Source organism: Bombina bombina, chromosome 7 (genome assembly GCF_027579735.1).
Source record: "Bombina bombina isolate aBomBom1 chromosome 7, aBomBom1.pri, whole genome shotgun sequence".
NCBI classification, from domain to species: domain Eukaryota; kingdom Metazoa; phylum Chordata; class Amphibia; order Anura; family Bombinatoridae; genus Bombina; species Bombina bombina.
Window position 1 is genome coordinate 22,918,076 of NC_069505.1, and position 27,203 is coordinate 22,945,278.

Genomic DNA, 27,203 nt, shown 5'->3' on the forward strand with positions numbered 1-27,203 from the left:
CTCTTTATCTATCTATCTATCTATCTATCTGGGGAATGTTGAATGCTCTTTCTCCCAGTGACAAACCCAGAATATTTAGATCCATATTGTGAGTAACAAACATGATGCAACTTTTTAACCCTATTGCTGCCAGTAACACACATCATGCAATAATTTAAACCCACATTGTAACTAGACATGTGCACATCTGAAAATTTAGTTTCGTAGCAATTTGTTATTTTTTAAATCAAGTTTCAGATGCATTTGGATTGATTCGTTATATAGCTGTCATTGGTTTAGGATAAATTTGTTATTTCGGAAGTTCATTGTGTTCGGATTCATTCGTTATGTTATGTTCACTGTGCTATCTCACTATATTTTATTGAAAGATATCTCTATTTGCTATAAGTGTTTTTTTGATAATAAATATGGAACTTAAAAGGAATCGTGTTTAGTCCATAGAGTCAAACTATCGCGCCACGGCCATCCGAATAAAACTAATGAATCTGAACTAATTCGGATGTTTTGATACAAATTAATTCGGATTAGTTTAGTTTCATTACTAGGGTGATATAGAGATTCGGATACATCAGAATCTCTGAATCACCAAAATTTCGTCCGAATTTTGATTTGGAACAAAACAAATTGCACATGTCTAATTACAGCAACACACATAGAAGGGATTTAAACCCATATTGTCAGTACCACAAAAGGTTTATGTATTTAACCCATTTCCAGTAATGCACGCTGTACAATTTAACCCAATATTGTTAGTAGCACACAGTGCAGGATTTATTCCATATATTTCTAGTAACACAGGAAGCTTCTAAATTAACCCCATACAGTGAAGGGATTTAACCCTCATATTTCATATAGCACACATAGGAACAGGCACAGGGAATGGACGTAATCCCAATATTGCCAATAACACATATGGTGCATGGATTTAACCCACTGCCAGTTACACAGTATACAACCCCTATTCTTGTCAGTAACACACAGTTATGTCCAGTAACACACATTGTGAACTTTCATCCATAGTGTCATGTATGTATTACTGGCCCCTTAATTTCTTCACCTACACCAACCTATTTAAGCCACTCCCTACATCTATACCTTGCTTAGGTATTGAATCAGGTAGACATTTAGTCCGTTCTCCAAACTATACTGAAGCCACAGAACTTTGCCATCTTAGTTTCAAGAGCACTTCCTCTACTGCTTGCCAAAGGCCTGTGATTTTTTGCTTTTTCATACAAGCCTTCCTTGTCAGATTTACGCTCACTGCTGTTTTGTGTGCTGACTCCGGACATTTACCTACAGTGCTGGTCTTGCACAGAGTTTAACCCATCACGAGCGCTGCTAGTGAACTTCCGGTTCAACGCTTGTTGACTCTCTAGAGCTGCCTCGCCTTCAAGTTTTACTTACACTGCCGTCCATTGCGGTTACCTCACCCTGCTGCCGCAATCCTCCCTTCAACATCGGCAAGCCTGCCAGCTTATCAGACTACCTTGACTAATTGTGTTTTGACACAGTCTAACTGCTGCATCCAGCCGTCCTGGTAAAAACATCTGCCAGCCAAGTCTCCAGGGATTCAGCTCCACCTGTACCCAGCCTACCCATTATCATTTTCGGGAGACAGATAAGTCTTTTTCCTATTATTTGCCAGTTGCAATATTGTTTATTTATTTGTGTTTCTATTTCAGTATCCTGTTCCTGTAGCAAGTTATACCATCCAACCTTGGAGGGTTTTAATTCCTTTATATATAGATCACAATATATTAAATGCAAGCAATTCTAATTGGGGTTCTCATTTAAACTAGTATTAAACATGCCTGACCCCAAATTACAATATGTCCTAGAAGTAGATGCTTCGGACCATGCCATTGTTGCCGTCCTATCCCAACGAGCATCCCTATCTTCTCATTTACATTCTGTTGCATAGCATTTCACAACCCTTTCTTCTGCAGAGATCAACTACCCAATTGCTGAGAAAGAACTACTGACAATCAAAGTGGCTCTCGAGAACTGGAGACATTTACTAGAGGGCACTACCATACCCATCTTGATTTATACAGACCATCGCAACCTAGAATACTTAAGATCTACTAAAACATTATCTTCTAGACAGGTTAGATGGAGCCTGTTATTTTCTAGGTTTAATTACTTGATAACTTATAGACCAGGCTCATCAAATGGTAGGGCGGATGCTTTCTCCAGAATGTATCCAAAACCCATTGGTACTTGAAAAGCCTCTTTAATTCCACCCAACCACATCATCTCCCTCATGACAACAACAGATCTCTCTATCCGCTTAAAAATTGCTCTGAAAAGAGACCCACAGTTATCAAAACTCCAATTTATACAAAAATCTGATCACTTATTTTACAAGGATGATAAATTATACATCCCTAACAACATACACATTAAAGTACTACAGTTGGTACATGATTACCCCCTAAGTGGACGTCCTGGACTACACAAAATTTTGGAATTACTAATAAGAGAGTTCTGGTGGCCTTCCATGTATAAAACAACTCTAAAATATGTCTCTACTTGTTCAATATGTGTTACTTCAAAACATCCAAGAACTTCACCCTATGGGCTACTGCTCTCCCTTCCGATTCCTGACAAACCCTGGCAATCCATCTCAATGGATTTCATTGTTGATCTCCCTCCTTCAGATAACAATACAACCATATTTGTTGTCATTGGCCAATTCACTTCATCCCCTTACCAGCACTACCAACAGCTCCTAAAACGGCTCACATTTTCATAGACAACATTGTATGTTTACCTGGCTTACCTAACAATATCACTTCTGATAGTGGAGTTCAATTCACCTCAACATTTTGGAGAGAATTGTGTAAATGCCTCTCTATTGAAAACATTTTCACGCCTGCCTATCATCCACAGTCTAATGGTTTAGCTGAAAGGACCAACCAATGGTTGGAGCAATTCTTGCGCTGTTATTCCACTCATCTCCAGGATAATTGGTCGTCCCTTTTATCATTCACAGATTTCACTTTTAATAACACCATTAGTTCAACCACTGAACTCACTCCCTTTTTCGCCAATTATGGGTACCATCCCTCATTCCACAACTACAATCATCTTTCATCCATAAATCCTACTGTGTCTGAGACTATTCAGTCCATAGCTACTGCTCTTGGAATTATCCGCTCTAACATCAAAAAAGTCCAAGAAAGACAGAAACACTTCTGAATCTACTACCAACATAGAAGGCATCCACCTAAATATCAGCCAGGAGATAAGGTATGGTTGTCCACTCGTAACCTGAAATTTTCCACTCCTTCAAAAAAATGTAATAAGTTGTTTATTGGACCCTATACCATTGACAAGATTGTCAATGACAATGCAGTTTGTCTCTCTCTACCTTTACAACTCCGCATGCATCCAACTTTCCACGTTGCCTTTCTCAAACCTCCTCTGCTGGCTCCTCCTCCTGTTCGTTTACACAGCGAACTACAATATGAGTTGGAGAATATCCTTGATTCCAGGAAACATAGATGACGACTGCAATATCAGGTCAGATAGAAGGGCTATGACACCTCTGATAATTCTTGGGTCTCGTCTTCTGCCATCTCAGTTCCTTACCTTATCCGTACGTTCCATGCCTGTCACCCCTCTAAATCTTGTTTGCAGCCCTGAGGTCTGCTTTGGTTGGGTGGCCCTGTCGTATATATTACTGGCCCTTTAATTTCTTCACCTACACCAGCCTATTTAAGCCAGGCAGACATGTAGTCCATTCTCCAAACTATACTGAAGCCATCCTCTAACTTTGACACAGAAGTTCCTCACAGAAATTTGCTACCTTCGTTTCAAGTAAACTTCCTCTACGGCTTGCCAAAGTCCTGTGATTTTTGGCTTTTTCATACAAACCTTCCTTGTCAGCTTTACGCTCACTGCTGTTTTGTGTGCTGACTCCGGACATTTACCTACAGTGCTGGTCTTACACTGAGTTTAACCCGTCATGAGCACTGCTAGTGAACTTCCGGTTCAGCACTTGTTAACTCTCTGGAGCTGCCTCGCCTGCAAGTGTTACTTACACTGCCGTCCATTGCGGTTACCTCACCCTGCTGCCGCAATCCTCCCTTCAACATCAGCAAGCCTGCCAGCGCATCAGACTACCCTGACTGTTTGTGTTTTGGCACAGTCTAACTGCTGCATCGAGCCGTCCTGGTAAAAACATCTGCCAGCCAAGTCTCCAGGGATTCAGCTCCACCTGTACCCAGCCTACCCATTATCATTTTCGGGAGACAGATAAGTCTATTTCCTATTATTTGCCAGTTGCATTTATGTTTCCTTATTTGTGTTTCTATTTCAGTATCCTGTTCCTGTAGCAAGTTATACTATCCAGCCTTGGAGGGTTTTAATTCCTTTATATAGATCACAATATAATAAATGCAAGCAATTCTAATTGGGGTTCTCAAATGTGTTCTTTAATTCATTTTTTTTCTTTGCAACATTATAATTAAAGGGACACTGAACCCAAATTTTTTCTTTCGTGATTCAGATAGAGCATGAAATTTTAAGCAACTTTCTATTATCAAAATTTCTTCATTCTCTTAGTATCTTTATTTGAAATGCAAGAATGTAAGTTTAGATGCCGGCCCATTTTTGGTGATCAACCTGGGTTGTTCTTGCTGATTGGTGAATAAATTCACCCACCAATAAAAAAGTGCTGTTCAGAGTTCTGAACCAAAAAAAGTTTAGATGCTTTCTTTTTCAAATAATCGGCTAGATTACGGGTTTTGCGGTATGAGTGAAAAAGCAGCGTTAAGCCTCATAACGCTGCTTTTTCACTATCGCTGGTATTACGAGTCTTGTAGGTTTAGGGGCACCGCACACTTTTTCGGCCTTAACACAAATTAACTTACTCAATTTGCGTAAAGTCTTTTTTCAATGCGACTTCCTTTATGCCGGTATTACGAGTCTGCCTGGGAGGCCAAAAAGTGAGCGGTACACCCTATACCGCCAAGATCGATACCGTAAACTGAAAGTCAGAAGTTATGAGTTTTATGCTACAACGCCGTAACATAAAACTTGTAACTAAAGTGCTAAAAAGTACACTAACACCCATAAACTACCTATTAACCCCTAAACTGAGGCCCTTCCGCATCGCAAACCCTAAAATAAAATTATTAACCCCTAATCTGCCGCTCCCAACATCGCCGCCACTAGAGTAAACATATTAACCCCTAAACTGCCGCACTTCCGCCTCGCAAACACTAGTTAAATATTATTAACCCCTAATCTGCCGCCCCTAACATCGCCGCCACCTACCTACATTTATTAACCCCTAATCTGCCGCCCCTACGTCGCCGCCACTATACTATATTTATTAACCCCTAAACCTAAGTCTAACCCTAACACCCCCTAACTTATATATAATTAAAATAAATCTAAATAAAACCTACTATTAATAACTAAATAATTCCTATTTAAAACTAAATACTTACCTATAAAATAAACCCTAAGCTAGCTACAATATAACTAATAGTTACATTGTATCTAGCTTAGGGTTTATTTTTATTTTACAGGCAAGTTTGTATTTATTTTAACTAGTTACTAAATAGTTATTAACTATTTACTAACTACATAGCTAAAATAAATACAAATTTACCTGTAAAATAAAACCTAACCTGCCTTACACTAACACCTAACCTTACACTACAATTAAATCAATTACCTAAATTAAATATAATTACCTAAATTACCAAAAACAAACACTAAATTACACAAAATAAAAAAAGAAATTATCAGATATTTAAACTAATTACACCTAATTTAATAGCCCTATCAAGATAAAAAAAGCCCCCCCAAAATAAAAATAAAAAAACCTAGCCTAAACTAAACTACCAATAGCCCTTAAAAGGGCCTTTTGTGGGCCATTGCCCCAAAGAAATCAGCTCTTTTACCTGTAAAAAAAATATAAACACCCCCAACAGTAAAACCCACCACCCACACAACCAATCCCCGCAAAAACCTAACTAAAAACCTAAGCTCTCCATTGCCCGGAAAAGGGCATTTGGATGGGCATTGCCCTTAAAAGGGCATTTAGCTCTTTTTCAATTGCCAAAAAGCCCTAATCTAAAACTAAAACCCATCCAATAAACCCTTAAAAAAGCCAAACACTAACCCCCAAAGATCCACTTACAGTTTTGAAGACCCGACATCCATCCTCAATGAAGCAGCAGAAGTCCTCTTCGAAGCTCACAGAAGTCTTCATCCAAGCCCGCAGAAGTCTTCATCCAGACAGCATCTTCATCCATCTGGTGCGGAGCGGCTCCATCTTTAAGACATCCGGCGCGGAGCATCCTCTTCAATCAAAGTCTTCTTGCTGAATGAAGTTTCCTTTAAATTACATCATCCAAGATGGTGTCCCTTTAATTCCGATTGGCTGATAGAATTCTATAAACCAATCGGAATTAAAGGTGAAAAAATCCTATTGGCTGATCCGATCATTCTATCAGCCAATCGGAATTAAAGGGACACCATCTTGGATGACTTCATTTAAAGGAACCTTCATTCAGCAAGAAGACTTCGATTGAAGAGGATCCTCCGTGCCGGATGGATAAAGATAGAAGATGCCGTCTGGATGAAGACTTCTGCAGGCTTTGATGAGGACTTCTGCAGCTTCGTTGAGGATGGATGTCGGGTCTTCCAAACTGTAAGTGGATCTTCGGGGGTTATTGTTAGGCTTTTTTTAAGGGTTTATTGGGTGGGTTTTAGTTTTAGATTAGGGCTTTTGGGCAATTGAGAAAGAGCTAAATGCCCTTTTAAGGGCAATGCCCATCCAAATGCCCTTTTCAGGGCAATGGGGAGCTTAGGTTTTTTTAGTTAGGTTTTTATTTGGAGGATTGGTTGTGTGGGTGGTGGGTTTCACTGTTGAGGGGGTGTTTGTATTTTTTTTTACAGGTAAAAGAGCTGATTTCTTTGGGGCAATGCCCCACAAAAGGCCCTTTTTAGGGCTATTGGTAGTTTAGTTTAGGCTAGGTTTTTTTTTATTTTGGGGAGGCTTTTTTATTTTGATAGGGCTATTAGATTAGGTGTAATTAGTTTAAATATCTGATAATTTCTTTTTTTATTTTGTGTAATTTAGTGGGGTTTTTTTTGTAATTTAGGTAATTGTATTTAATTTAGGTAGTTTATTTAATTATAGTGTAATGTTAGGTGTTAGTGTAACTCATGTTAGGTTTTATTTTACAGGTAAGTCTGTATTTATTTTAACTAGGTAATTAGTAAATAGTTAATAACTATTTAGTAACTATTCTACCTAGATAAAATAAATACAAACTTGCCTGTAAAATAAAAATAAACGCCTAGATTTAGAGTTTTGTCGGTAAAGACCCGCGTAGCTAACGCAGCTTTTTTTCCCAACGGACCCTTAAGACAACGCTGGAATTTAGAGTTGTCTGAAGGGCTGCGTTAGGCTCCAAAAAGGGTGCGTTGAGCCGAATGTACCGCCACTTCAACCCTCAATACCAGCGTAGCTTACGTTAGCGGTAAGCTGGCAAAACGTGCTCGTGCACGATTCCCCCATAGGAAACAATGGGGCAGTTTGGGATGAAAAAAAAACTAACACCTGCAAAAAAGCAGCGTTAAGCTCTCAACGCAGCCCCATTGTTTCCTATGGGGAAACACTTTCTAAGTCGGCACCTAACACCCTAACATGAACCCCGAGTCTAAACACCCTTAACCTTACACTTATTAACCTCTAATCTGCCACCCCCGCTATCGCTGACACCTGCATTACACAATCAACCCCTAATCTGCTGCCCGAACACCGCCGCAACCTACATTATCCCTATGTACCCCTAATCTGCTGCCCCTAACATCGCCGACCCCTATATTATATTTATTAACCCTTAATCTGCCCCCCCCAACGTCGCCGCTACCTTACCTACACTTATTAACCCCTAATCTGCTGACCGGACCTCGCCGCTACTCTAATAAATGTATTAACCCCTAAAGCTAAGTCTAACCCTAACCCTAACACCCCCCTAAGTTAAATATAATTTTAATCTAACTAAATAAATTAAATCTTATTAACTAAAGTATTCCTATTTAAAGCTAAATACTTACCTGTAAAATAAACCCTAATATAGCTACAATATAAAGAATAATTATATTGTAGCTATTTTAGGATTTATATTTATTTTACAGGCAACTTTGTATTTATTTTAACTAGGTACAATAGCTATTAAATAGTTAATAACTATTTAATAGCTACCTAGTTAAAATAATTACAAAATTACCTGTAAAATAAATCCTAACCTAAGTTATAATTAAACCTAACACTACACTATCAATAAATTAATTAAATAAATTACCTACAATTACATACAATTAAATAAACTAAACTAAATTACAAAAACAAACAAACACTTAATTATCAAAAATAAAAAAAGATTACAAGAATATTAGGCTAATTACACCTACTCTAAGCCCCCTAATAAAATAAAAAAGCCCCCAAAAATAATTAAGGTCCCTACCCTATTCTAAATTAAAAAGTAACCAGCTCTTTTACCAGCCCTTAAAAGGGCTTTTTGCAGGGCATGCCCCTAAGTAATCCGCTCTTTTGCCTGTAAAAAAAAATACAACCCCCCCAACATTAAAACCCACCACCCACATACCCCTACTCTAACCCAAACCCCCCTTAAATAAACCTAACACTACCCCCCTGAAGATCTCCCTACCTTGAGTCGTGTTCACCCAGCCGGGCACCGATGGACCAAAAGAGGACATTCCGGAGCGGCAGAAGTCTTCATCCTATCCTGGCAGAAGAGGACATCCGGACTGGCAGACATCTTCATCCAAGCAGCATCTTCTATATTCATCCATCCGGAGCGGAGCCATCTTCTTCCAGCCGACGTGGATCCATCCTCTTCAACCGACGCCTACTCGCTGAATGAAGGTTCCTTTAAATGACGTCATTCAAGATGGCGTCCCCACGAATTCCGATTGGCTGATAGGACTCTATCAGCCAATCGGAATTAAGGTAGGAAAAATCTGATTGGCTGATCCAATCAGCCAATAAGATTGAGCTCACATTCTATTGGCTGATCGGAACAGTCAATAGAATGCAAGCTCAATCTGATTGGCTGATTGGATCAGCCAATCGGATTGAACTTGAATCTGATTGGCTGATTTAATCAGCCAATCAGATTTTTCCTACCTTAATTCCGATTGGCTGATAGAATCCTATCAGCCAATCGGAATTCGAGGGACGCCATCTTGGATGACGTCATTTACAGGAACCTTAATTCGGCGAGTAGGCGTCAGTTGAAGAGGATGGATCTGCGTCGGCTGGAAGAAGATGGCTCCGCTCTGCTCCGGATGGATGAAGATAGAAGATGCCGCTTGGATGAAGATGTCTGCCGGTCCGGATGTCCTCTTCTGCCTCGTATAGGATGAAGACTTCTGCCGCTCCGGATGTCCTCTTTTGGTCCATCGGTGCCCGGCTGGGTGAACACGACTCAAGGTAGGGAGATCTTAAGGGGGGTAGTGTTAGGTTTATTTAAGGGGGGTTTGGGTGAGAATAGGGGTATGTGGGTGGTGGGTTTTAATGTTGGGGGGGGGTTGTATTTTTTTTTTACAGGCAAAAGAGCTGATTACTTAGGTGCATGCCCTGCAAAAAGCCCTTTTAAGAGCTGGTAAAAGAGCTGGTTACTTTTTAATTTAGAATAGGGTAGGGACCTTTATTATTTTGTGGGGCTTTTTTATTTTATTAGGGGGCTTAGAGTAGGTGTAATTAGCCTAATATTCTTGTAATCTTTTTTTATTTTTTGTAATTTAGTGTTGTTTTATTTTGTAATTTAGTTTAATTTATTTAATTGTATGTAATTGTAGGTAATTTATTTAATTAATTTATTGATAGTGTAGTGTTAGGTTTAATTGTAACTTAGGTTAGGATTTATTTTACAGGTAATTTTGTAATTATTTTAACTAGGTAGTTATTAAATAGTTATTAACTATTTAATAGCTATTGTACCTAGTTAAAATAAATACAAAGTTGCCTGTAAAATAAATATAAATCCTAAAATAGCTACAATATAATTATTCGTTATATTGTAGCTATATTAGGGTTTATTTTACAGGTAAGTATTTAGTTTTAAATAGGAATACTTTAGTTAATAAGATTTAATTTATTTCGCTAGATTAAAATTATATTTAACTTAGGGGGGTGTTAGGGTTAGACTTAGCTTTAGGGGTTAATACATTTATTATAGTGGCGGCGAGGTCCGGTCGGCAGATTAGGGGTTAATAAGTGTAGTTAGGTAGCGGCGATGTTGGGGGGGCAGATTAGGGGTTAATAAATATTATGTAGGTGTCGGCGATGTTAGGGGCAGCAGATTAGGGGTTCATAGGGACAATTTAGGTGGCGGCGGTGTGCGGTCGGCAGATTAGGGGTTAAAAATATTTATTATAGTGGCGGCGATGTGGGGGGGCCTCGGTTTAGGGGTACATAGGTAGTTTATGGGTGTTAGTGTACTTTAGAGCACTGTAGTTAAGAGCTTTATAAACCGGCGTTAGCCCATAAAGCTCTTAACTACTGACTTTTTTTTGCAGCTGATGTCTTGTCGGTAGAGGCTCTACCGTTCACTTCAGCCAAGACACTAAATACCGGCGTTAGGAAGATCCCATTGAAAAGATAGGATACGCAATTGGCGTAAGGGGATCTGTGGAATGGAAAAGTTGCGGCTTGAAAGTGAGCGTTAGACCCTTTCCTGCCTTACTCTAAATACCAGCGGGCAGCCAAAAGCAGCGTTAGGACCCCTTAACGCTGCTTTTGACGGCTAACGCAGAACTCTAAATCTAGGCATAAGTTAGCTACAATTTAACTATTAGTTATATTGTAGCAAGCTTCGGGTTTATTTTACAGGTAAGTATTTAGTTTTAAATAGGATTTATTTAGTTATTAATAGTAATTTTTATTTAGATTTATTTTAATTATATTTAAGTTAGGGGGTGTTAGGGTTAGACTTAGGTTTAGGGGTTAATAAATATAGTATAGAGGCGGCAACGTTGGGGGCAGCAGTTTAGGGTTTAATAAATGTAGGTAGGTGGTGGCGATGTTAGGGGCGGCAGATTAGGGGTTAATAATATTTAACTAGTTTTTGCGATGCGGGAGTGCGGTGGTTTAGGGGTTAATATGTTTATTATAGTGGTGGCGATGTCCGGAGCAGCAGATTTGGGGTTAATAAGTATAATGTAGGTGTTGGCGATGTCGGGGGCGGCAGATTAGGGGTTAATAAGTGTAAGATTAAGGGTGTTTAGACTTGGGGTTTATGTTAGGGTGTTAGGTGTAAACATACATTTTGTTTCCCCCATAGGAATCAATGGGGCTGCGTTACGGAGCTTTACGCTGCTTTTTTGCAGGTGTTAGACTTTTTTTCAGCCGGCTCTCCCCATTGATGTCTATGGGGAAATTGTGCACGTAAAAACAGCTCACCGCTGACTTAAGCAGCGCTGGTATTGGAGTGCGGTATGGAGCACAATTTTGCTCTACGCTCACTTCTTGCCTTTTAACGCTGGGTTTTTGTAAACCTGTAATACCAGCACTGTAAGGAAATGAGCAGTGACAATAACGTGCAAGTTAGCACCGCACCCCTCATAACGCAAAACTTGTAATCTAGCCGAACGATAGCAAGAGAACGAAGAAAATGTGATAATAGGAGTTAATTAGAAAGTTGCTTAAAATTACATGCTCTATCTGAATCACGAAAGAAAATTTTTGGGTACAGTGTCCCTTTAATCTACGTGTCACATAAATACATGTACCTGCTCTGAAGGATCTGACTTCATATTATCCCTGGTGATTGTGGGGTACACACTTTCATCATGACCCCCTGATACACTGCTCCAAACTCCTCTCCATACTCTGCACTGGCATCCACTGGCGGACAGAGGGATGTGTGTATCCAGATCGCTGGAAAACAGGAGTTAAGAAGCAGCATTCGTAAGACCGCTGCTCCTTAACTCATCCACCACTTCTGAGGCAGCGGAAAGCAATCATCCCGGTCAAATATGATTGGGATTATTGACACCCCCTGCTAGCGGCCAATCTGCAGCGGGCGGCATTGCACAAGCCTTTCACTAGAAATGCTTGTGTAATGATAAATGCCGACGCATTTATTGATGTGCAGCGGACATGATCTGCTACAGCCGATCATGTCCGCCGGCACAATGATAAATTGGCCCCATAGAGTCATGAGGCTTGTGCTGGGTGACCTGAGTGCCCAAATGTTACTGTCCCCCAATAATTTGCCTTCCTAAAAATGGGTGATATGTACATTGGCATAAAGACACCCTGGTCTTTTTCTCATTCTCACTCGCATGTCTCATTTTCCCATTTGCAGTTTCCATGATTTTTATGAGATGGACCCTCACAAATTTCAGAACAAAACAAATGGTATTACCCCACGTCGTTGGTTAGTTCTTTGTAACCCAGGACTGGCTGAAGTCATAGCAGAGGTGAGCACTTCAATCTGTTCTGTTTTACTCCTTAGGAATGAGACGTAATGTGACCCTTATTTAAATAAAACCTAAAGATTTAAAGGTAGTATAGAAATGGAACCATAACAACTCTAGGGGAACTCATGGTTAGATCCAGCAAGTCTTAAGCTTTTTCCTATTTAATTAACTGCTTTGTTTTAAAAGATTGTGCCTATTTAATAGATAGCAACAGACGTTTTGGTTGCACCTTATTAACCTGTGTCCCTTTGGTTTTACAGCGTATTGGTGAAGACTACATTACACATTTGGACCATCTAAAGAAGCTTTTGAACTTTGTGAACGATGAAGCATTTATAAGAGATGTTGCTAAAGTCAAGCAGGTAAAGAACATCCATCTATCTGCCAAAGATATCTTTTGTACAAACAACTGTTCATTCTACATGAACATCTGCTCTTGCTATGCATGTATTTGTTTTCTCTCATGCTTAGGAGAACAAGCTGAAGTTTGCTCGATACCTAGAGAATGAATACAAAGTGAAGATCAATCCAAATTCTATGTTTGACGTCCATGTGAAGAGAATTCATGAGTACAAGAGGCAACTACTCAACTGTCTACACGTGATCACCTTGTACAACCGTGAGTGGTAGACTTGGGTCATGGTGTAATAGGCTGTTGAATGGGAGCTTCCTATATAATATTTACTTCTGTGTACAGGATTGAGCTATTGTCCCAGAATGTGACAATTGCCCCAGTTCACCCTGTACTGGTGTCATGATTATGAACACTAAGAGAATGAATAAAGAATTAAACTGTCCTTAAAATGATAACGTAAATATAGATGAACAAATACAATATATATTTATAGTTATTTTTAACACCCACCCTATCTTTAAACTCTAAAGCCAGGGAAATAAATGACTGCCATTTATTCATTAACCATATGTTATCTACAAGGGCATGTGACATGTATATGATATCTAGAGGATCATGGAACATCAGTATGATATTTAGATGGTCATGTGGCAACTATATGATATCAAGAGGGTTATGTGACAACAATTTTATAACTAGAGGATCATGTGACAACTGTATGATATCTAGAGGGTCATGTGACAACCGTATGATATCTAGAGGGTCCTGTGACAGCAATATAATATCTAGAGGCTCATGTGACAACTGTATGATATCTAGAGGGTCATGTGACAACCATATGATATCTAGAGGGTCATGTGACAACCATATGATATCTAGAGGGTCATGTGACAACCGTATGATATCTAGAGGGTCCTGTGACAGCAATATAATATCTAGAGGCTCATGTGACAACTGTATGATATATAGAGGGTCATGTGACAACCGTATGATATCTAGAGGGTCCTGTGACAGCAATATAATATCTAGAGGGCCATATGACAACCATATGATATCTAGAGGTTCATGTGACAACAATTTTATAACTAGAGGATCATGTGACAACCGTATGATATCTAGAGGGTCCTGTGACAGCAATATAATATCTAGAGGCTCATGTGACAACTGTATGATATCTAGAGGGTCATGTGACAACCATATGATATCTAGAGGGTCATGTGACAACCATATGATATCTAGAGGGTCATGTGACAACCATATGATATCTAGAGGGTCATGTGACAACCGTATGATATCTAGAGGGTCCTGTGACAGCAATATAATATCTAGAGGCTCATGTGACAACTGTATGATATCTAGAGGGTCACGTGACAACCGTATGATATCTAGAGGGTCCTGTGACAGCAATATAATATCTAGAGGGCCATATGACAACCATATGATATCTAGAGGTTCATGTGACAACAATTTTATAACTAGAGGATCATGTGACAACTGTATGATATCTAGAGGGTCACGTGACAGCAATATAATATCTAGAGGGTCCTGTGACAGCAATATAATATCTAGAGGGTCCTGTGACAGCCATATAATATCTAGAGGGCCATATGACAACCATATGATATCTAGAGGTTCATGTGACAACCGTATGATATCTAGAGGGTCATGTGACAGCAATATACTATCTAGAGGGTCATGTAACAACCATATAATATCTAGAGCGTAATGTGACAACAGTATAATATCTAAAGTGTCATATAACAACAATATAATATCCAGAAGGTCATGTGACAACAATATAATATCTAGAGTGTCATGTGACAATAATATAATATCTAGAAGGTCATGTGACAATATAATATATAGCGTGTTATGTGACAGCAATATAATATCTAGAAGGTCATGTGACAGCAATATAATATCTAGAGGGTCATGTGACAGCAATATAATATCTAGAAGGTCATGTGACAGCAATATAATATCTAGAAGGTCATGTGACAGCAATATAATATCTAGAGGGTCATGTGACAGCCATATAATATCTTGAGGGTCATGCGACCATCACTCATACTTATAATGTGATTTCTCCTGTGTGTGTGTAAGCTATTAATTGGTTAGAGAGGGGGTGCAGTCTCCTAGGAACAAGTTGGAATTAGTTTCCACTTGCTTTGAATGTTATTACTCCTTGTACTGAGGATAAAATGAATGCTTGGTATGTGTGTAACTAAAATATTTTTGTCAGATATTCCTTCATGTGAAAATGGGCTAATGTTGGATAAACATTGTCTCAATTTTTTCAGGTATAAAGAAAGATCCAAACAAACAGTATGTGCCACGTACCGTGATGATTGGTGGAAAGGTAAGTAGCTGAAGTACAAGGAACAAGAAATGGAGTATTACCAGATGTAGCAATACATGAGTAGAAATTCTGTTTGATATTGTAGGTCTTAAATTGTAGGTTTTATATTGTTGGTCTTATATTGTAGGTTTTATATTGTAGGTTTTATATTCTTGGTCTTATATTGTAGGTCTTATATTGTAGGTCTTATATTATAGGTCTTGTATTGTAGGCATTATTTTGTAGGTCTTATATTGTAGGTCTTCTATTGTAAATCTTGTATTGTAGGTCTTATGTTGTTGGTCTTGTATTGTAGGCATTATTTTGTAGGTCTTATATTGTAGGTCTTCTATTGTAGGTCTTGTATTGTAGGTCTTATGTTGTTGGTCTTGTATTGTAGGCATTATTTTGTAGGTCTTATATTGTAGGTCTTGTATTGTAGGTCTTATATTGTAGGTCTTATATTGTAGGTCTTCTATTGTAGGTCTTCTATTGTAGGTCTTCTATTGTAGGTCTTGTATTGTAGGTCTTGTATTGTAGGTCTTATATTGTAGGTCTTATATTGTAGGTCTTCTATTGTAGGTCTTGTATTGTAGGTCTTATGTTGTTGGTCTTGTATTGTAGGCATTATTTTGTAGGTCTTATATTGTAGGTCTTGTATTGTAGGTCTTATATTGTAGGTCTTGTATTGTAGGTCTTATATTGTAGGTCTTATATTGTAGGTCTTATATTGTAGGTCTTGTATTGTAGGTCTTATGTTATTGGTCTTGTATTGTAGGCATTATTTTTTTTTTTTTTATTTATATTTTTATTGAGGACATAAAGAAAAACATATCATTGTGTTATACAATCCACATTTGCATGCACCACAAGTATTGCTATGTACAAATAAAGAATCTTCAGTAGTAACAAGGTGGCGTATCTCTTGTAACATTCGTAATAGTTCATGCAAAGTGATTGTCCTCATTTTGGTCCCTTATATATACAATCTAGACCACTCTTGGGTCACTAGAAACAGTAGATAAACAGTAATTTAGGGAGTTTACAAGTGTGATACAATGTTTACATATGTATATGGTCCTGTAGGCATTATTTTGTAGGTTTTCTATTGTAGGTCTTGTATTGTAGGTCTTATGTTGTTGGTCTTGTTTTGTAGGCATTATTTTGTAGGTCTTATATTGTAGGTCTTGTATTGTAGGTCTTATATTGTAGGTCTTATATTGTAGGTCTTCTATTGTAGGTCTTGTATTGTAGGTCTTATGTTGTTGGTCTTGTATTGTAGGCATTATTTTGTAGGTCTTATATTGTAGGTCTTATATTGTAGGTCTTATACTGTAGGTCTTATATTGTAGGTCTTATACTGTAGGTCTTATACTGTAGGCATTATACTGTAGGTCTTATACTGTAGGCATTATACTGTAGGTCTTATACTGTAGGCATTATACTGTAGGTCTTATACTGTAGGCATTATATTGTAGGTCTTCATCTCTCTTTGAGCTGAGTAACTCTAACCATAGCTGTTTAATGAAAGTTGTTACAAAAGAGTGTTTATGGCATAAGTTAGTGCTTTGTACAAAAATAGAAATAAAGGTCTTGTTGATCTTCTCAGGCAGCTCCTGGTTACCATGTTGCCAAAATGATCATCAAACTTATCACATCAGTGGGAGATGTAATAAACAATGACCCGGTGGTGGGAGACCGACTCAAGTTCATCTTCTTGGAAAACTACAGAGTGTCTCTGGCAGAAAAAGGTGCGTTAAATAGCATGTAATGTCTGCAATGGGTTAAAACATTGTCCTATGGAAATACCCTAATGCTAAATTGTAGCAATGTGTAATCACAACACGATAACCATAAACCAGTCCCATATACATACTGTAGCTATAAACCAGTCCCTTATATATACTGTAGCTATAGACCAGTCCCATATCTGCATACTGTAGCTGTAAACCAGTTCTATCTGCATACTGTAGCCGTAAACCAGTCCCATCTGCATACTGTAGCCATAAACCAGTCCTGTATACATACTGTAGCTATAGACCAGGTCCATATGCATAAACCAATCCCATCTGTAAACTGTAGACATAAACCAGTCCCATCTGCATACTGTAGCTATATACTAGTGCCAAATGCATACTGTAGCTATAAACCAGTCCCTTATATATACTGTAACTATAGACCAGTCCCATATCTGCATACTGTAGCCGTAAACCAGTTCTATCTGCATACTGTAGCTATAAACTAGTCCCATCTGCATACTGTAGCCATAAACCAGTCCCTTATACATACTGTAGCTATAAACCAGTCCCTTATATATACTGTAACTATAGACCAGTCCCATATCTGCATACTGTAGCCGTAAACCAGTTCTATCTGCATACTGTAGCTATAAACTAGTCCCATCTGCATACTGTAGCCATAAACCAGTCCCTTATACATACTGTAGCTATAGACCAAGTCCATATGCATAAACCAATCCCATCTGTAAACTGTAGACATAAACCAGTCCCATCTGCATACTGTAGCTATATACTAGTGCAATATGCATACTGTAGCTATAAATATTTGCCAAATGCATACTGTAGCCATAAACCAATCCCATATGCATACTGTAGCCATAAACCAATTCCATATGCATACTGTAGCTATAAACCAGTCCCATATGCACACTGTAGCTATAAACCAGTGCCATATGCATACTGTAGCTATAAACCAGTACCATATGCATACTGTAGCTATAAACCAGTCCCATATGCACACTGTAGCTATAAACCAGTCCCATATGCATACTGTAGCTATAAACCAGTGCCATATGCATACTGTAGCTATAAACCAGTACCATATGCATACTGTAGCTATAAACCAGTCCCATATGCATACTGTAGCTATAAACCAGTGCCATATGCATACTGTAGCTATAAACCAGTCCCATATGCATACTGTAGCTATAAACCAGTGCCATATGCATACTGTAGCTATAAACCAGTGCCATATGCATACTGTAGCTATAAACCAGTACCATATGCATACTGTAGCTATAAACCAGTCCCATATGCATACTGTAGCTATAAACCAGTCCCATATGCATACTGTAGCTATAAACCAGTGCCATATGCACACTGTAGCTATAAACCAGTGCCATATGCACACTGTAGCTATAAACCAGTCCCATATGCATACTGAATCTATAAACCAGTGCCATATGCATACTGTAGCTATAAACTAGTCACATATGCATACTGCATCTATAAACCAGTCCCATATGCACACTGTAGCTTAAACCAGTGCCATATGCATACTGTAGCTATAAACCAGTGCCATATGCATACTGAATCTATAAACCAGTGCCATATGCATACTGTAGCTATAAACTAGTCCCATATGCATACTGCATCTATAAACTAGTCCCATATGCATACTGCATCTATAAACCAGTCTCATATGCATACTGTAGCTTAAACCAGTGCCATATGCATACTGTAGCTATAAACCAGTCCCATATGCATACTGTAGCTATAAACCAGTCCCATATGCATACTGTAGCTTAAACCAGTGCCATATGCATACTGTAGCTATAAACCAGTCTCATATGCATACTGTAGCTATAAACCAGTACCATATGCATACTGTAGCTATAAACCAGTGCCATATGCATACTGTAGCTATAAACCAGTCTCATATGCATACTGTAGCTATAAACCAGTCCCATATGCATACTGTAGCTATAAACCAGTCCCATATGCATACTGTAGCTATAAACCAGTCCCATATGCACACTGTAGCTATAAACCAGTCCCATATGCATACTGTAGCTATAAACCAGTCCCATATGCACACTGTAGCTATAAACCAGTCCCATATGCACACTGTAGCTATAAACCAGTACCATATGCATACTGTAGCTATAAACCAGTCCCATATGCATACTGCATCTATAAACCAGTCCCATATGCACACTGTAGCTTAAACCAGTGCCATATGCATACTGTAGCTATAAACCAGTCCCATATGCATACTGTAGCTATAAACCAGTCCCATATGCATACTGTAGCTTAAACCAGTGCCATATGCATACTGTAGCTATAAACCAGTCTCATATGCATACTGTAGCTATAAACCAGTACCATATGCATACTGTAGCTATAAACCAGTCCCATATGCATACTGTAGCTTAAACCAGTGCCATCTGCATACTGTAGCTATAAACCTGTGCCAAATGCATACTGTAGCCATAAACCAGTCCTATATGAATACTGTAGCTTAAACCAGTGCCATATGCATACTGTAGCTATAAACCAGTCTCATATGCATACTGCATCTATAAACCAGTCCCATATGCATACTGCATCTATAAACCAGTGCCATATGCATACTGTAGCTTAAACCAGTGCCATATGCATACTGTAGCTTAAACCAGTGCCATATGCATACTGTAGCTTAAACCAGTGCAATATGCATACTGTAGCTATAAAACAGTAATAAGCCGGTCCCATACATAGTCTATAGTTATAAGCCGGACCCATATGTAGACTGTAGTTATAAGCCAATCTCAAATGTAGACTGTAGCATTAGCCGGTCCCATACGTAGACTGCACTGAAAATCCGGTCCCATATGTAAACTGTAATGATAAGCCAGTCCCTTAGCTAGACTGTAGTGATAAGCTGGTCCCATACATAGACTGTAGTGATAATCTGGTCCCATACGTAGACTGTAGTGATAAGCCGGTCCCTTACGTAGACTGTAGTGATAAGCTGGTCCCATACATAGACTGTAGTGATAATCTGGTCCCATACGTAGACTGTAGTGATAAGCCGGTCCCTTACGTAGACTGTAGTGATAAGCTGGTCCCATACGTAGACTGTAGTGATAAGCTGGTCCCATACATAGACTGTAGTGATAAGCCGGTCCTATAGGTAGACTGTAGTGATAAACCGGTCCCTTACGTAGACTGTAAGTGGTCCTATATGTAGACTATAGTGATAAGCCTGTCACATAGGTAGACTGTAGCATAGGCCAGTCCCATACGTAGATTGTAGTGATAAACCAGTCCCATACGTAGACTGTAGTGATAAACCAGTCCCATACTTAGACTGTAGTGATAAGCCGGTCCCTTACATAGACTGTAGTGATAAGCCGGTCCCTTACATAGACTGTAGTGATAAGCCGGTCCCTTACATAGACTGTAGTGATAAGCCGGTCCCTTACATAGACTGTAGTGATAAGCCGGTCCCTTACATAGACTGTAGTGATAAGCCGGTCCCTTACGTAGACTGTAGTGATAAGCCAGGCCCCTTACGTAGACTGTAGTGATAAGCCGGTCCCTTACTTAGACTGTAGTGATAAGCCGGTCCCTTACGTAGACTGTAGTGATAAGCCGGTCCCTTACTTAGACTGTAGTGATAAGCCGGTCCCTTACGTAGACTGTAGTGATAAGCCGGTCCCTTACATAGACTGTAGTGATAAGCCGGTCCCTTACGTAGACTGTAGTGATAAGCCGGTCCCTTACATAGACTGTAGTGATAAGCCGGTCCCTTAAGTAGACTGTTGTGATAAGCGGTCCTATATGTAGACTATAGTGATAAACTGGTCCCATACAAACACTGTAGCATAAGCCAGTCCCATACATAGACTTTAGTTATAAGCCAGTCTCAAATGTAGAATGTAGCATTAGCTGGTCCCATACGTAGACTGAAGTGATAATCCTGTCCCATATGTAAACTGTAGTGATAAGCCAGTCCCATAGGTAGACTGTAGTGATAAGCCAGTCCCTTACGTAGACTGTAGTGATAAGCCGGTCCCTTACGTAGACTGTAGTGATAAGCCGGTCCCTTACGTAGACTGTAGTGATAAGCCGGTCCCTTACGTAGACTGTAGTGATAAGCCGGTCCCTTACGTAGACTGTAGTGATAAGCCGGTCCCTTACGTAGACTGTAGTGATAAGCCGGTCCCTTACGTAGACTGTAGTGATAAGCCGGTCCCATATGTAAACTGTAGTGATAAGCCAGTCCCTTAGCTAGACTGTAGTGATAAGCCAGTCCCTTACGTAGACTGTAGTGATAAGCCGGTCCCTTACGTAGACTGTTGTGATAAGCCGGTCCCATACGTAGACTGTAGTGATAAGCCGGTCCCTTACGTAGACTGTAGTGATAAGCCGGTCCCTTACGTAGACTGTAGTGATAAGCCGGTCCCTTACGTAGACTGTAGTGATAAGCCGGTCCCATATGTAAACTGTAGTGATAAGCCAGTCCCTTAGCTAGACTGTAGTGATAAGCCAGTCCCTTACGTAGACTGTAGTGATAAGCCGGTCCCTTACGTAGACTGTTGTGATAAGCCGGTCCCATACGTAGACTGTAGTGATAAGCCGGTCCCTTACGTAGACTGTAGTGATAAGCCGGTCCCTTACGTAGACTGTAGTGATAAGCCGGTCCCTTACGTAGACTGTAGTGATAAGCCGGTCCCTTACGTAGACTGTAGTGATAAGCCGGTCCCTTACGTAGACTGTAGTGATAAGCCGGTCCCTTACGTAGACTGTAGTGATAAGCCGGTCCCTTACGTAGACTGTAGTGATAAGCCGGTCCCTTACGTAGACTGTAGTGATAAGCCGGTCCCTTACGTAGACTGTAGTGATAAGCCGGTCCCTTACGTAGACTGTTGTGATAAGCCGGTCCCATACGTAGACTGTAGTGATAAGCCGGTCCCTTACGTAGACTGTAGTGATAAGCCGGTCCCTTACGTAGACTGTTGTGATAAGCCGGTCCCATACGTAGACTGTTGTGATAAGCCGGTCCCATACGTAGACTGTAGTGATAAGCCGTTCCCTTACGTAGACTGTTGTGATAAGCCGGTCCCTTACGTAGACTGTTGTGATAAGCCGGTCCCATACAAACACTGTAGCATAAGCCAGTCCCATACATAGACTTTAGTTATAAGCCAGTCTCAAATGTAGAATGTAGCATTAGCTGGTCCCATACATAGACTGTAGTGATAATCCTGTCCTATAGGTAGACTGTAGTGATAAACCGGTCCCTTACGTAGACTGTAAGTGGTCCTATATGTAGACTATAGTGATAAGCCTGTCACATAGGTAGACTGTAGCATAGGCCAGTCCCATACTTAGACTGTAGTGATAAGCCGGTCCCATACTTAGACTGTAGTGATAAGCCGGTCCCTTACGTAGACTGTTGTGATAAGCCGGTCCCTTACGTAGACTGTAGTGATAAGCCGGTCCCATACGTAGACTGTAGTGATAAGCTGGGCCCCTTAAGTAGACTGTAGTGATAAGCCAGGCCCCTTAAGTAGACTGTAGTGATAAGCCGGTCCTATACGTAGACTGTAGCATAAGCTGGTCCCATACATAGACTGTAGTGATAAGCCGGTCCCATATGTAGACTGTAGTGATAAGCCGGTCCCTTACGTAGACTGTAGCATAAGCCGGTCCCATACATAGACTGTAGTGATAAGCCGGTCCCATATGTAGACTGTAGTGATAAGCCGGTCCCATACATAGACTGTAGCATAAGCCGGTCCCATACATAGACTGTAGTGATAAGCCGGTCCCATACATAGACTGTAGCATAAGCCAGTCCCATAGGTAGACTGTAGCATAAGCCAGTCCCATAGGTAGACTGTAGCATAAGCCAGTCCCATAGGTAGACTGTAGTGATAAGCCGGTCCCTTACGTAGACTGTAGTGATAAGCCGGTCCTATACGTAGACTGTAGCATAAGCTGGTCCCATACGTAGACTGTAGTGATAAGCCGGTCCCTTACGTAGACTGTAGTGATAAGCCGGTCCCTTACGTAGACTGTAGTGATAAGCTGGTCCCTTACGTAGACTGTAGTGATAAGCCGGTCCCTTAGGTAGACTGTAGTGATAAGCCGGTCCCTTACGTAGACTGTAGTGATAAGCCGGTCCCTTACATAGACTGTAGCATAAGCTGGTCCCATACGTAGACTGTAGTGATAAGCCGGTCCCTTAGGTAGACTGTAGTGATAAGCCGGTCCCTTACGTAGACTGTAGTGATAAGCCGGTCCCTTACATAGACTGTAGCATAAGCTGGTCCCATACGTAGACTGTAGTGATAAGCCGGTCCCTTACATAGACTGTAGCATAAGCTGGTCCCATACGTAGACTGTAGTGATAAGCCGGTCCCTTAGGTAGACTGTAGTGATAAGCCGGTCCCTTAGGTAGACTGTAGTGATAAGCCGGTCCCTTACATAGACTGTAGCATAAGCTGGTCCCATACGTAGACTGTAGTGATAAGCCGGTCCCATACGTAGACTGTAGTGATAAGCCGGTCCCTTACATAGACTGTAGCATAAGCTGGTCCCATACGTAGACTGTAGTGATAAGCCGGTCCCTTAGGTAGACTGTAGTGATAAGCCTGTCCCATAGGTAGACTGTAGCATAAGCCAGTCCCATAGGTAGACTGTAGCATAAGCCAGTCCCATAGGTAGACTGTAGTGATAAGCCGGTCCCTTACGTAGACTGTAGTGATAAGCTGGGCTCTTACAAAGACTGTAGTGATAAGCTTGTCCCATACATAGACTGTAGTGATAAGCGATCCTTTATGTAGACTATAGTGATAAGCCGGTCCCTTACGTAGACTGTAGTGATAAGCCGGTCCTATACATAGACTGTAACATAAGCCGGAACCATATGTAGACTGTAGTGATAAGCTGATCCCATACTTAGATTGTAGTGATAAGCTGGTCCCATACTTAGACTGTAGTGATAAGCCTGTCCTATAGGTAGACTGTAGTGATAGGCCGGTCCCATACTTAGACTGTAGTTATGAGCCGGTCCTATAGGTAGACTGTAGTGATAAGCCAGTCCAATATGTAGACTATAGTGATAAGCCTGTCCCATAGGTAGACTGTAGGATAAACCGGTCCCATACGTAGACTGTAGTGAAAAGCCGGTCCCATATGTAGACCGTAGTGATAATACGATATGTAAACTGTAGTGACAATCCAGTCCCATACGTAAACTGTAGCATAAGCTGGCCCCATACATAGATTGTAGTGATAAGCGGTCCTATATGTAGACTGTAGTGATAAGCCGGTCCCATACGTAGACTGTAGTGATAATCCAGTCCCATAGGTAGACTGTAGCATAAGCTGGTCCCATACATAGATTGCAGCATAAGCCGGTCCCATACATAGACTGTAGTTATAAGCTGGACCCATACTTAGACTGTAGTTATAAGCTGGATCCATACTTAGACTGTAGTTATAAGCCGGTCCTAAAGGTAGACTGTAGTTATAAGTCGGTCCTATAGGTAGACTATAGTGATAAGCCTTTCCCTTAGGTAGACTGTAGCTTAAACTGGTCCCATACCTAGACTGTAGTGATAAGCCTGTCCTATAGGTAGACTGTAGTTATAAGATGGTCGTATTGGTAGATTGCAGTTATAATCCGGTCCTATAGGTAGACTGTAGTTATAAGCAGGTCCCATAGGTAGACTATAGTGATAAGCAGGTCCCATATGTATACTGTAGTTATAAGCCAGTCCAATACGTGGACTGTAGCATAAGCTGGTCCGAAACATAGAATGTAGCATAAACCGGTCCCATACTTAGACTGTAGTGAAAAGCTGGTCCCATACGTAGACTATAGTGATAAGCCGGTCCCATAGGTAGACTGTAGCATAAGCCGGTCCCATATGCAGACTGTAGTGATATGCCGGTCCCATACATAGACTGTAGTGATAAGCTTGTCCCATACATAGACTGTAGTGATAAGCTGGTCCCATACATAGACTGTAGTGATAAGACGGTCCCGTATGTAGACTGTAGTGATAAGCCGGTCCCATACGTAGACTGTAGTGATAAGACGGTCCCTTACGCAGACTGTAGTGATAAGCCGGTCCCGTAGGTAGACTGTAGCATAAGCCGGTCCCATACATAGACTGTTGTTATAAACCGGTCCCAAAGGTAGATTATAGCATAAGCCGGTCCCATACGTAGACTGTAGTGATAAGCCGGTCCCATACATAGACTGTAGTGAAAAGCTGGTCCCATACGTAGACTGTAGTGATAAGCCGGTACCATACGTAGACTGTAGTGAAAAGCTGGTCCCATACGTAGACTATAGTGATAAGCCGGTCCCATAGGTAGACTGTAGCATAAGCCGGTCCCATATGCAGACTGTAGTGATATGCCGGTCCCATACATAGACTGTAGTGATAAGCTTGTCCCATACATAGACTGTAGTGATAAGCTGGTCCCATACATAGACTGTAGTGATAAGACGGTCCCGTATGTAGACTGTAGTGATAAGCCGGTCCCATACGTAGACTGTAGTGATAAGACGGTCCCTTACGCAGACTGTAGTGATAAGCCGGTCCCGTAGGTAGACTGTAGCATAAGCCGGTCCCATACATAGACTGTTGTTATAAACCGGTCCCAAAGGTAGATTATAGCATAAGCCGGTCCCATACGTAGACTGTAGTGATAAGCCGGTCCCATACATAGACTGTAGTGATAAGCCGGTCCCTTACGCAGACTGTAGTGATAAGCCGGTCCCGTAGTCAGACTGTAGCATAAGCCGGTCCCATACATAGACTGTTGTTATAAACCGGTCCCAAAGGTAGATTATAGCATAAGCCGGTCCCATACGTAGACTGTAGTGATAAGCCGGTCCCATACGTAGACTGTAGTGATAAGCCGGTCCCATACATAGACAGTAGTGATAAGCCGGTCCCATACGTAGACTGTAGTTATAAGCCGGTCCCAAAGGTAGATTGTAGCATAAGCCGGTCCCATATGTAGACTGTAGTGATAATCTGGTCCCATACTTAGACTGTAGTGATAATCTGGTCCCATACGTAGACTGTAGTGATAAGCCGGTTTCATAGGTAGACTGTAGTGATAATCTGGTCCCATACTTAGACTGTAGTGATAAGACGGATCCATACGTAGACTGTAGTGTTAAGCTGGTCCCATACGTAGACTGTAGTGATAAGCCGGTTTCATAGGTAGACTGTAGTGATAAGCCGGTCCTATACGTAGACTGTAGTGATAAGCCGGTCCTATACGTAGACTGTAGTGATAAGCTAGTCCCATACGTAGACTGTAGCATAAGCCGGTCTCATACATAGACTGTAGTTATAAGCCGGTCCCATACATAGACTGTAGTGATAAGCCGGTCCTATACGTAGACTGTAGTGATAAGCTAGTCCCATACGTAGACTGTAGCATAAGCCGGTCCCTTACGTAGACTGTAGTGATAATCTGGTCCCATACGTAGACAGTAGTGATAAGCCGGTCCCATACATAGACTGTAGTGATAAGCCGGTCCCATACGTAGACTGTAGTGATAAGCTGGTCCCATACTCAGACTGTAGTGATAAGCTAGTCCCATACGTAGACTGTAGCATAAGCCGGTCTCATACATAGACTCTAGTGATAAGCCGGTCCTATAAGTAGACTGTAGTTATAAGCCGGTCCCATACATAGATTGTAGTGATAAGCCGGTCCCTTACGTAGACTGTAGTGATAAGCCGGTCCCTTACGTAGACTGTAGTGATAAGCCGGTCCTATAGGTAGACAGTAGTGATAATCTGGTCCCATACGTAGACAGTAGTGATAAGCCGGTTTCATAGGTAGACTGTAGCATAAGCCGGTCCTATACATAGACTGTAGTGATAAGCCGGTCCTATACATAGACTGTAGTGATAAGCCAGTCCCATACGTAGACAGTAGTGATAAGCCTGTTTCATAGGTAGACTGTAGCATAAGCCGGTCCTATACATAGACTGTAGTGATAAGCCGGTCCTATACATAGACTGTAGTGATAAGCTTGTCCCATACGTAGACTGTAGCATAAGCCGGTCTCATACATAGACTCTAGTGATAAGCCGGTCCTATAAGTAGACTGTAGTTATAAGCCGGTCCCATACATAGACTGTAGTGATAAGCCGGTCCCTTACGTAGACTGTAGTGATAAGCCAGTCCCATACGTAGACAGTAGTGATAATCTGGTCCCATACGTAGACAGTAGTGATAAGCCGGTCCCATACATAGACTGTAG

At 40.7% G+C, this 27,203-nt stretch overlaps 1 protein-coding gene across 1 annotated transcript in view; it reads left to right on the forward strand.

Annotated features, from left to right (window-relative positions):
- PYGM (glycogen phosphorylase, muscle associated) overlaps window positions 1-27,203 on the forward strand; it is a 98,028-nt gene that overhangs the window by 44,914 nt on the left and 25,911 nt on the right. The window contains exons 12-16 of the mRNA XM_053719986.1: window positions 12,363-12,477; window positions 12,738-12,839; window positions 12,949-13,096; window positions 15,133-15,191; window positions 16,780-16,921. Coding sequence (XP_053575961.1) covers window positions 12,363-12,477; window positions 12,738-12,839; window positions 12,949-13,096; window positions 15,133-15,191; window positions 16,780-16,921 — 566 coding nt within the window. The remainder of the gene's footprint in view (window positions 1-12,362; window positions 12,478-12,737; window positions 12,840-12,948; window positions 13,097-15,132; window positions 15,192-16,779; window positions 16,922-27,203) is intronic.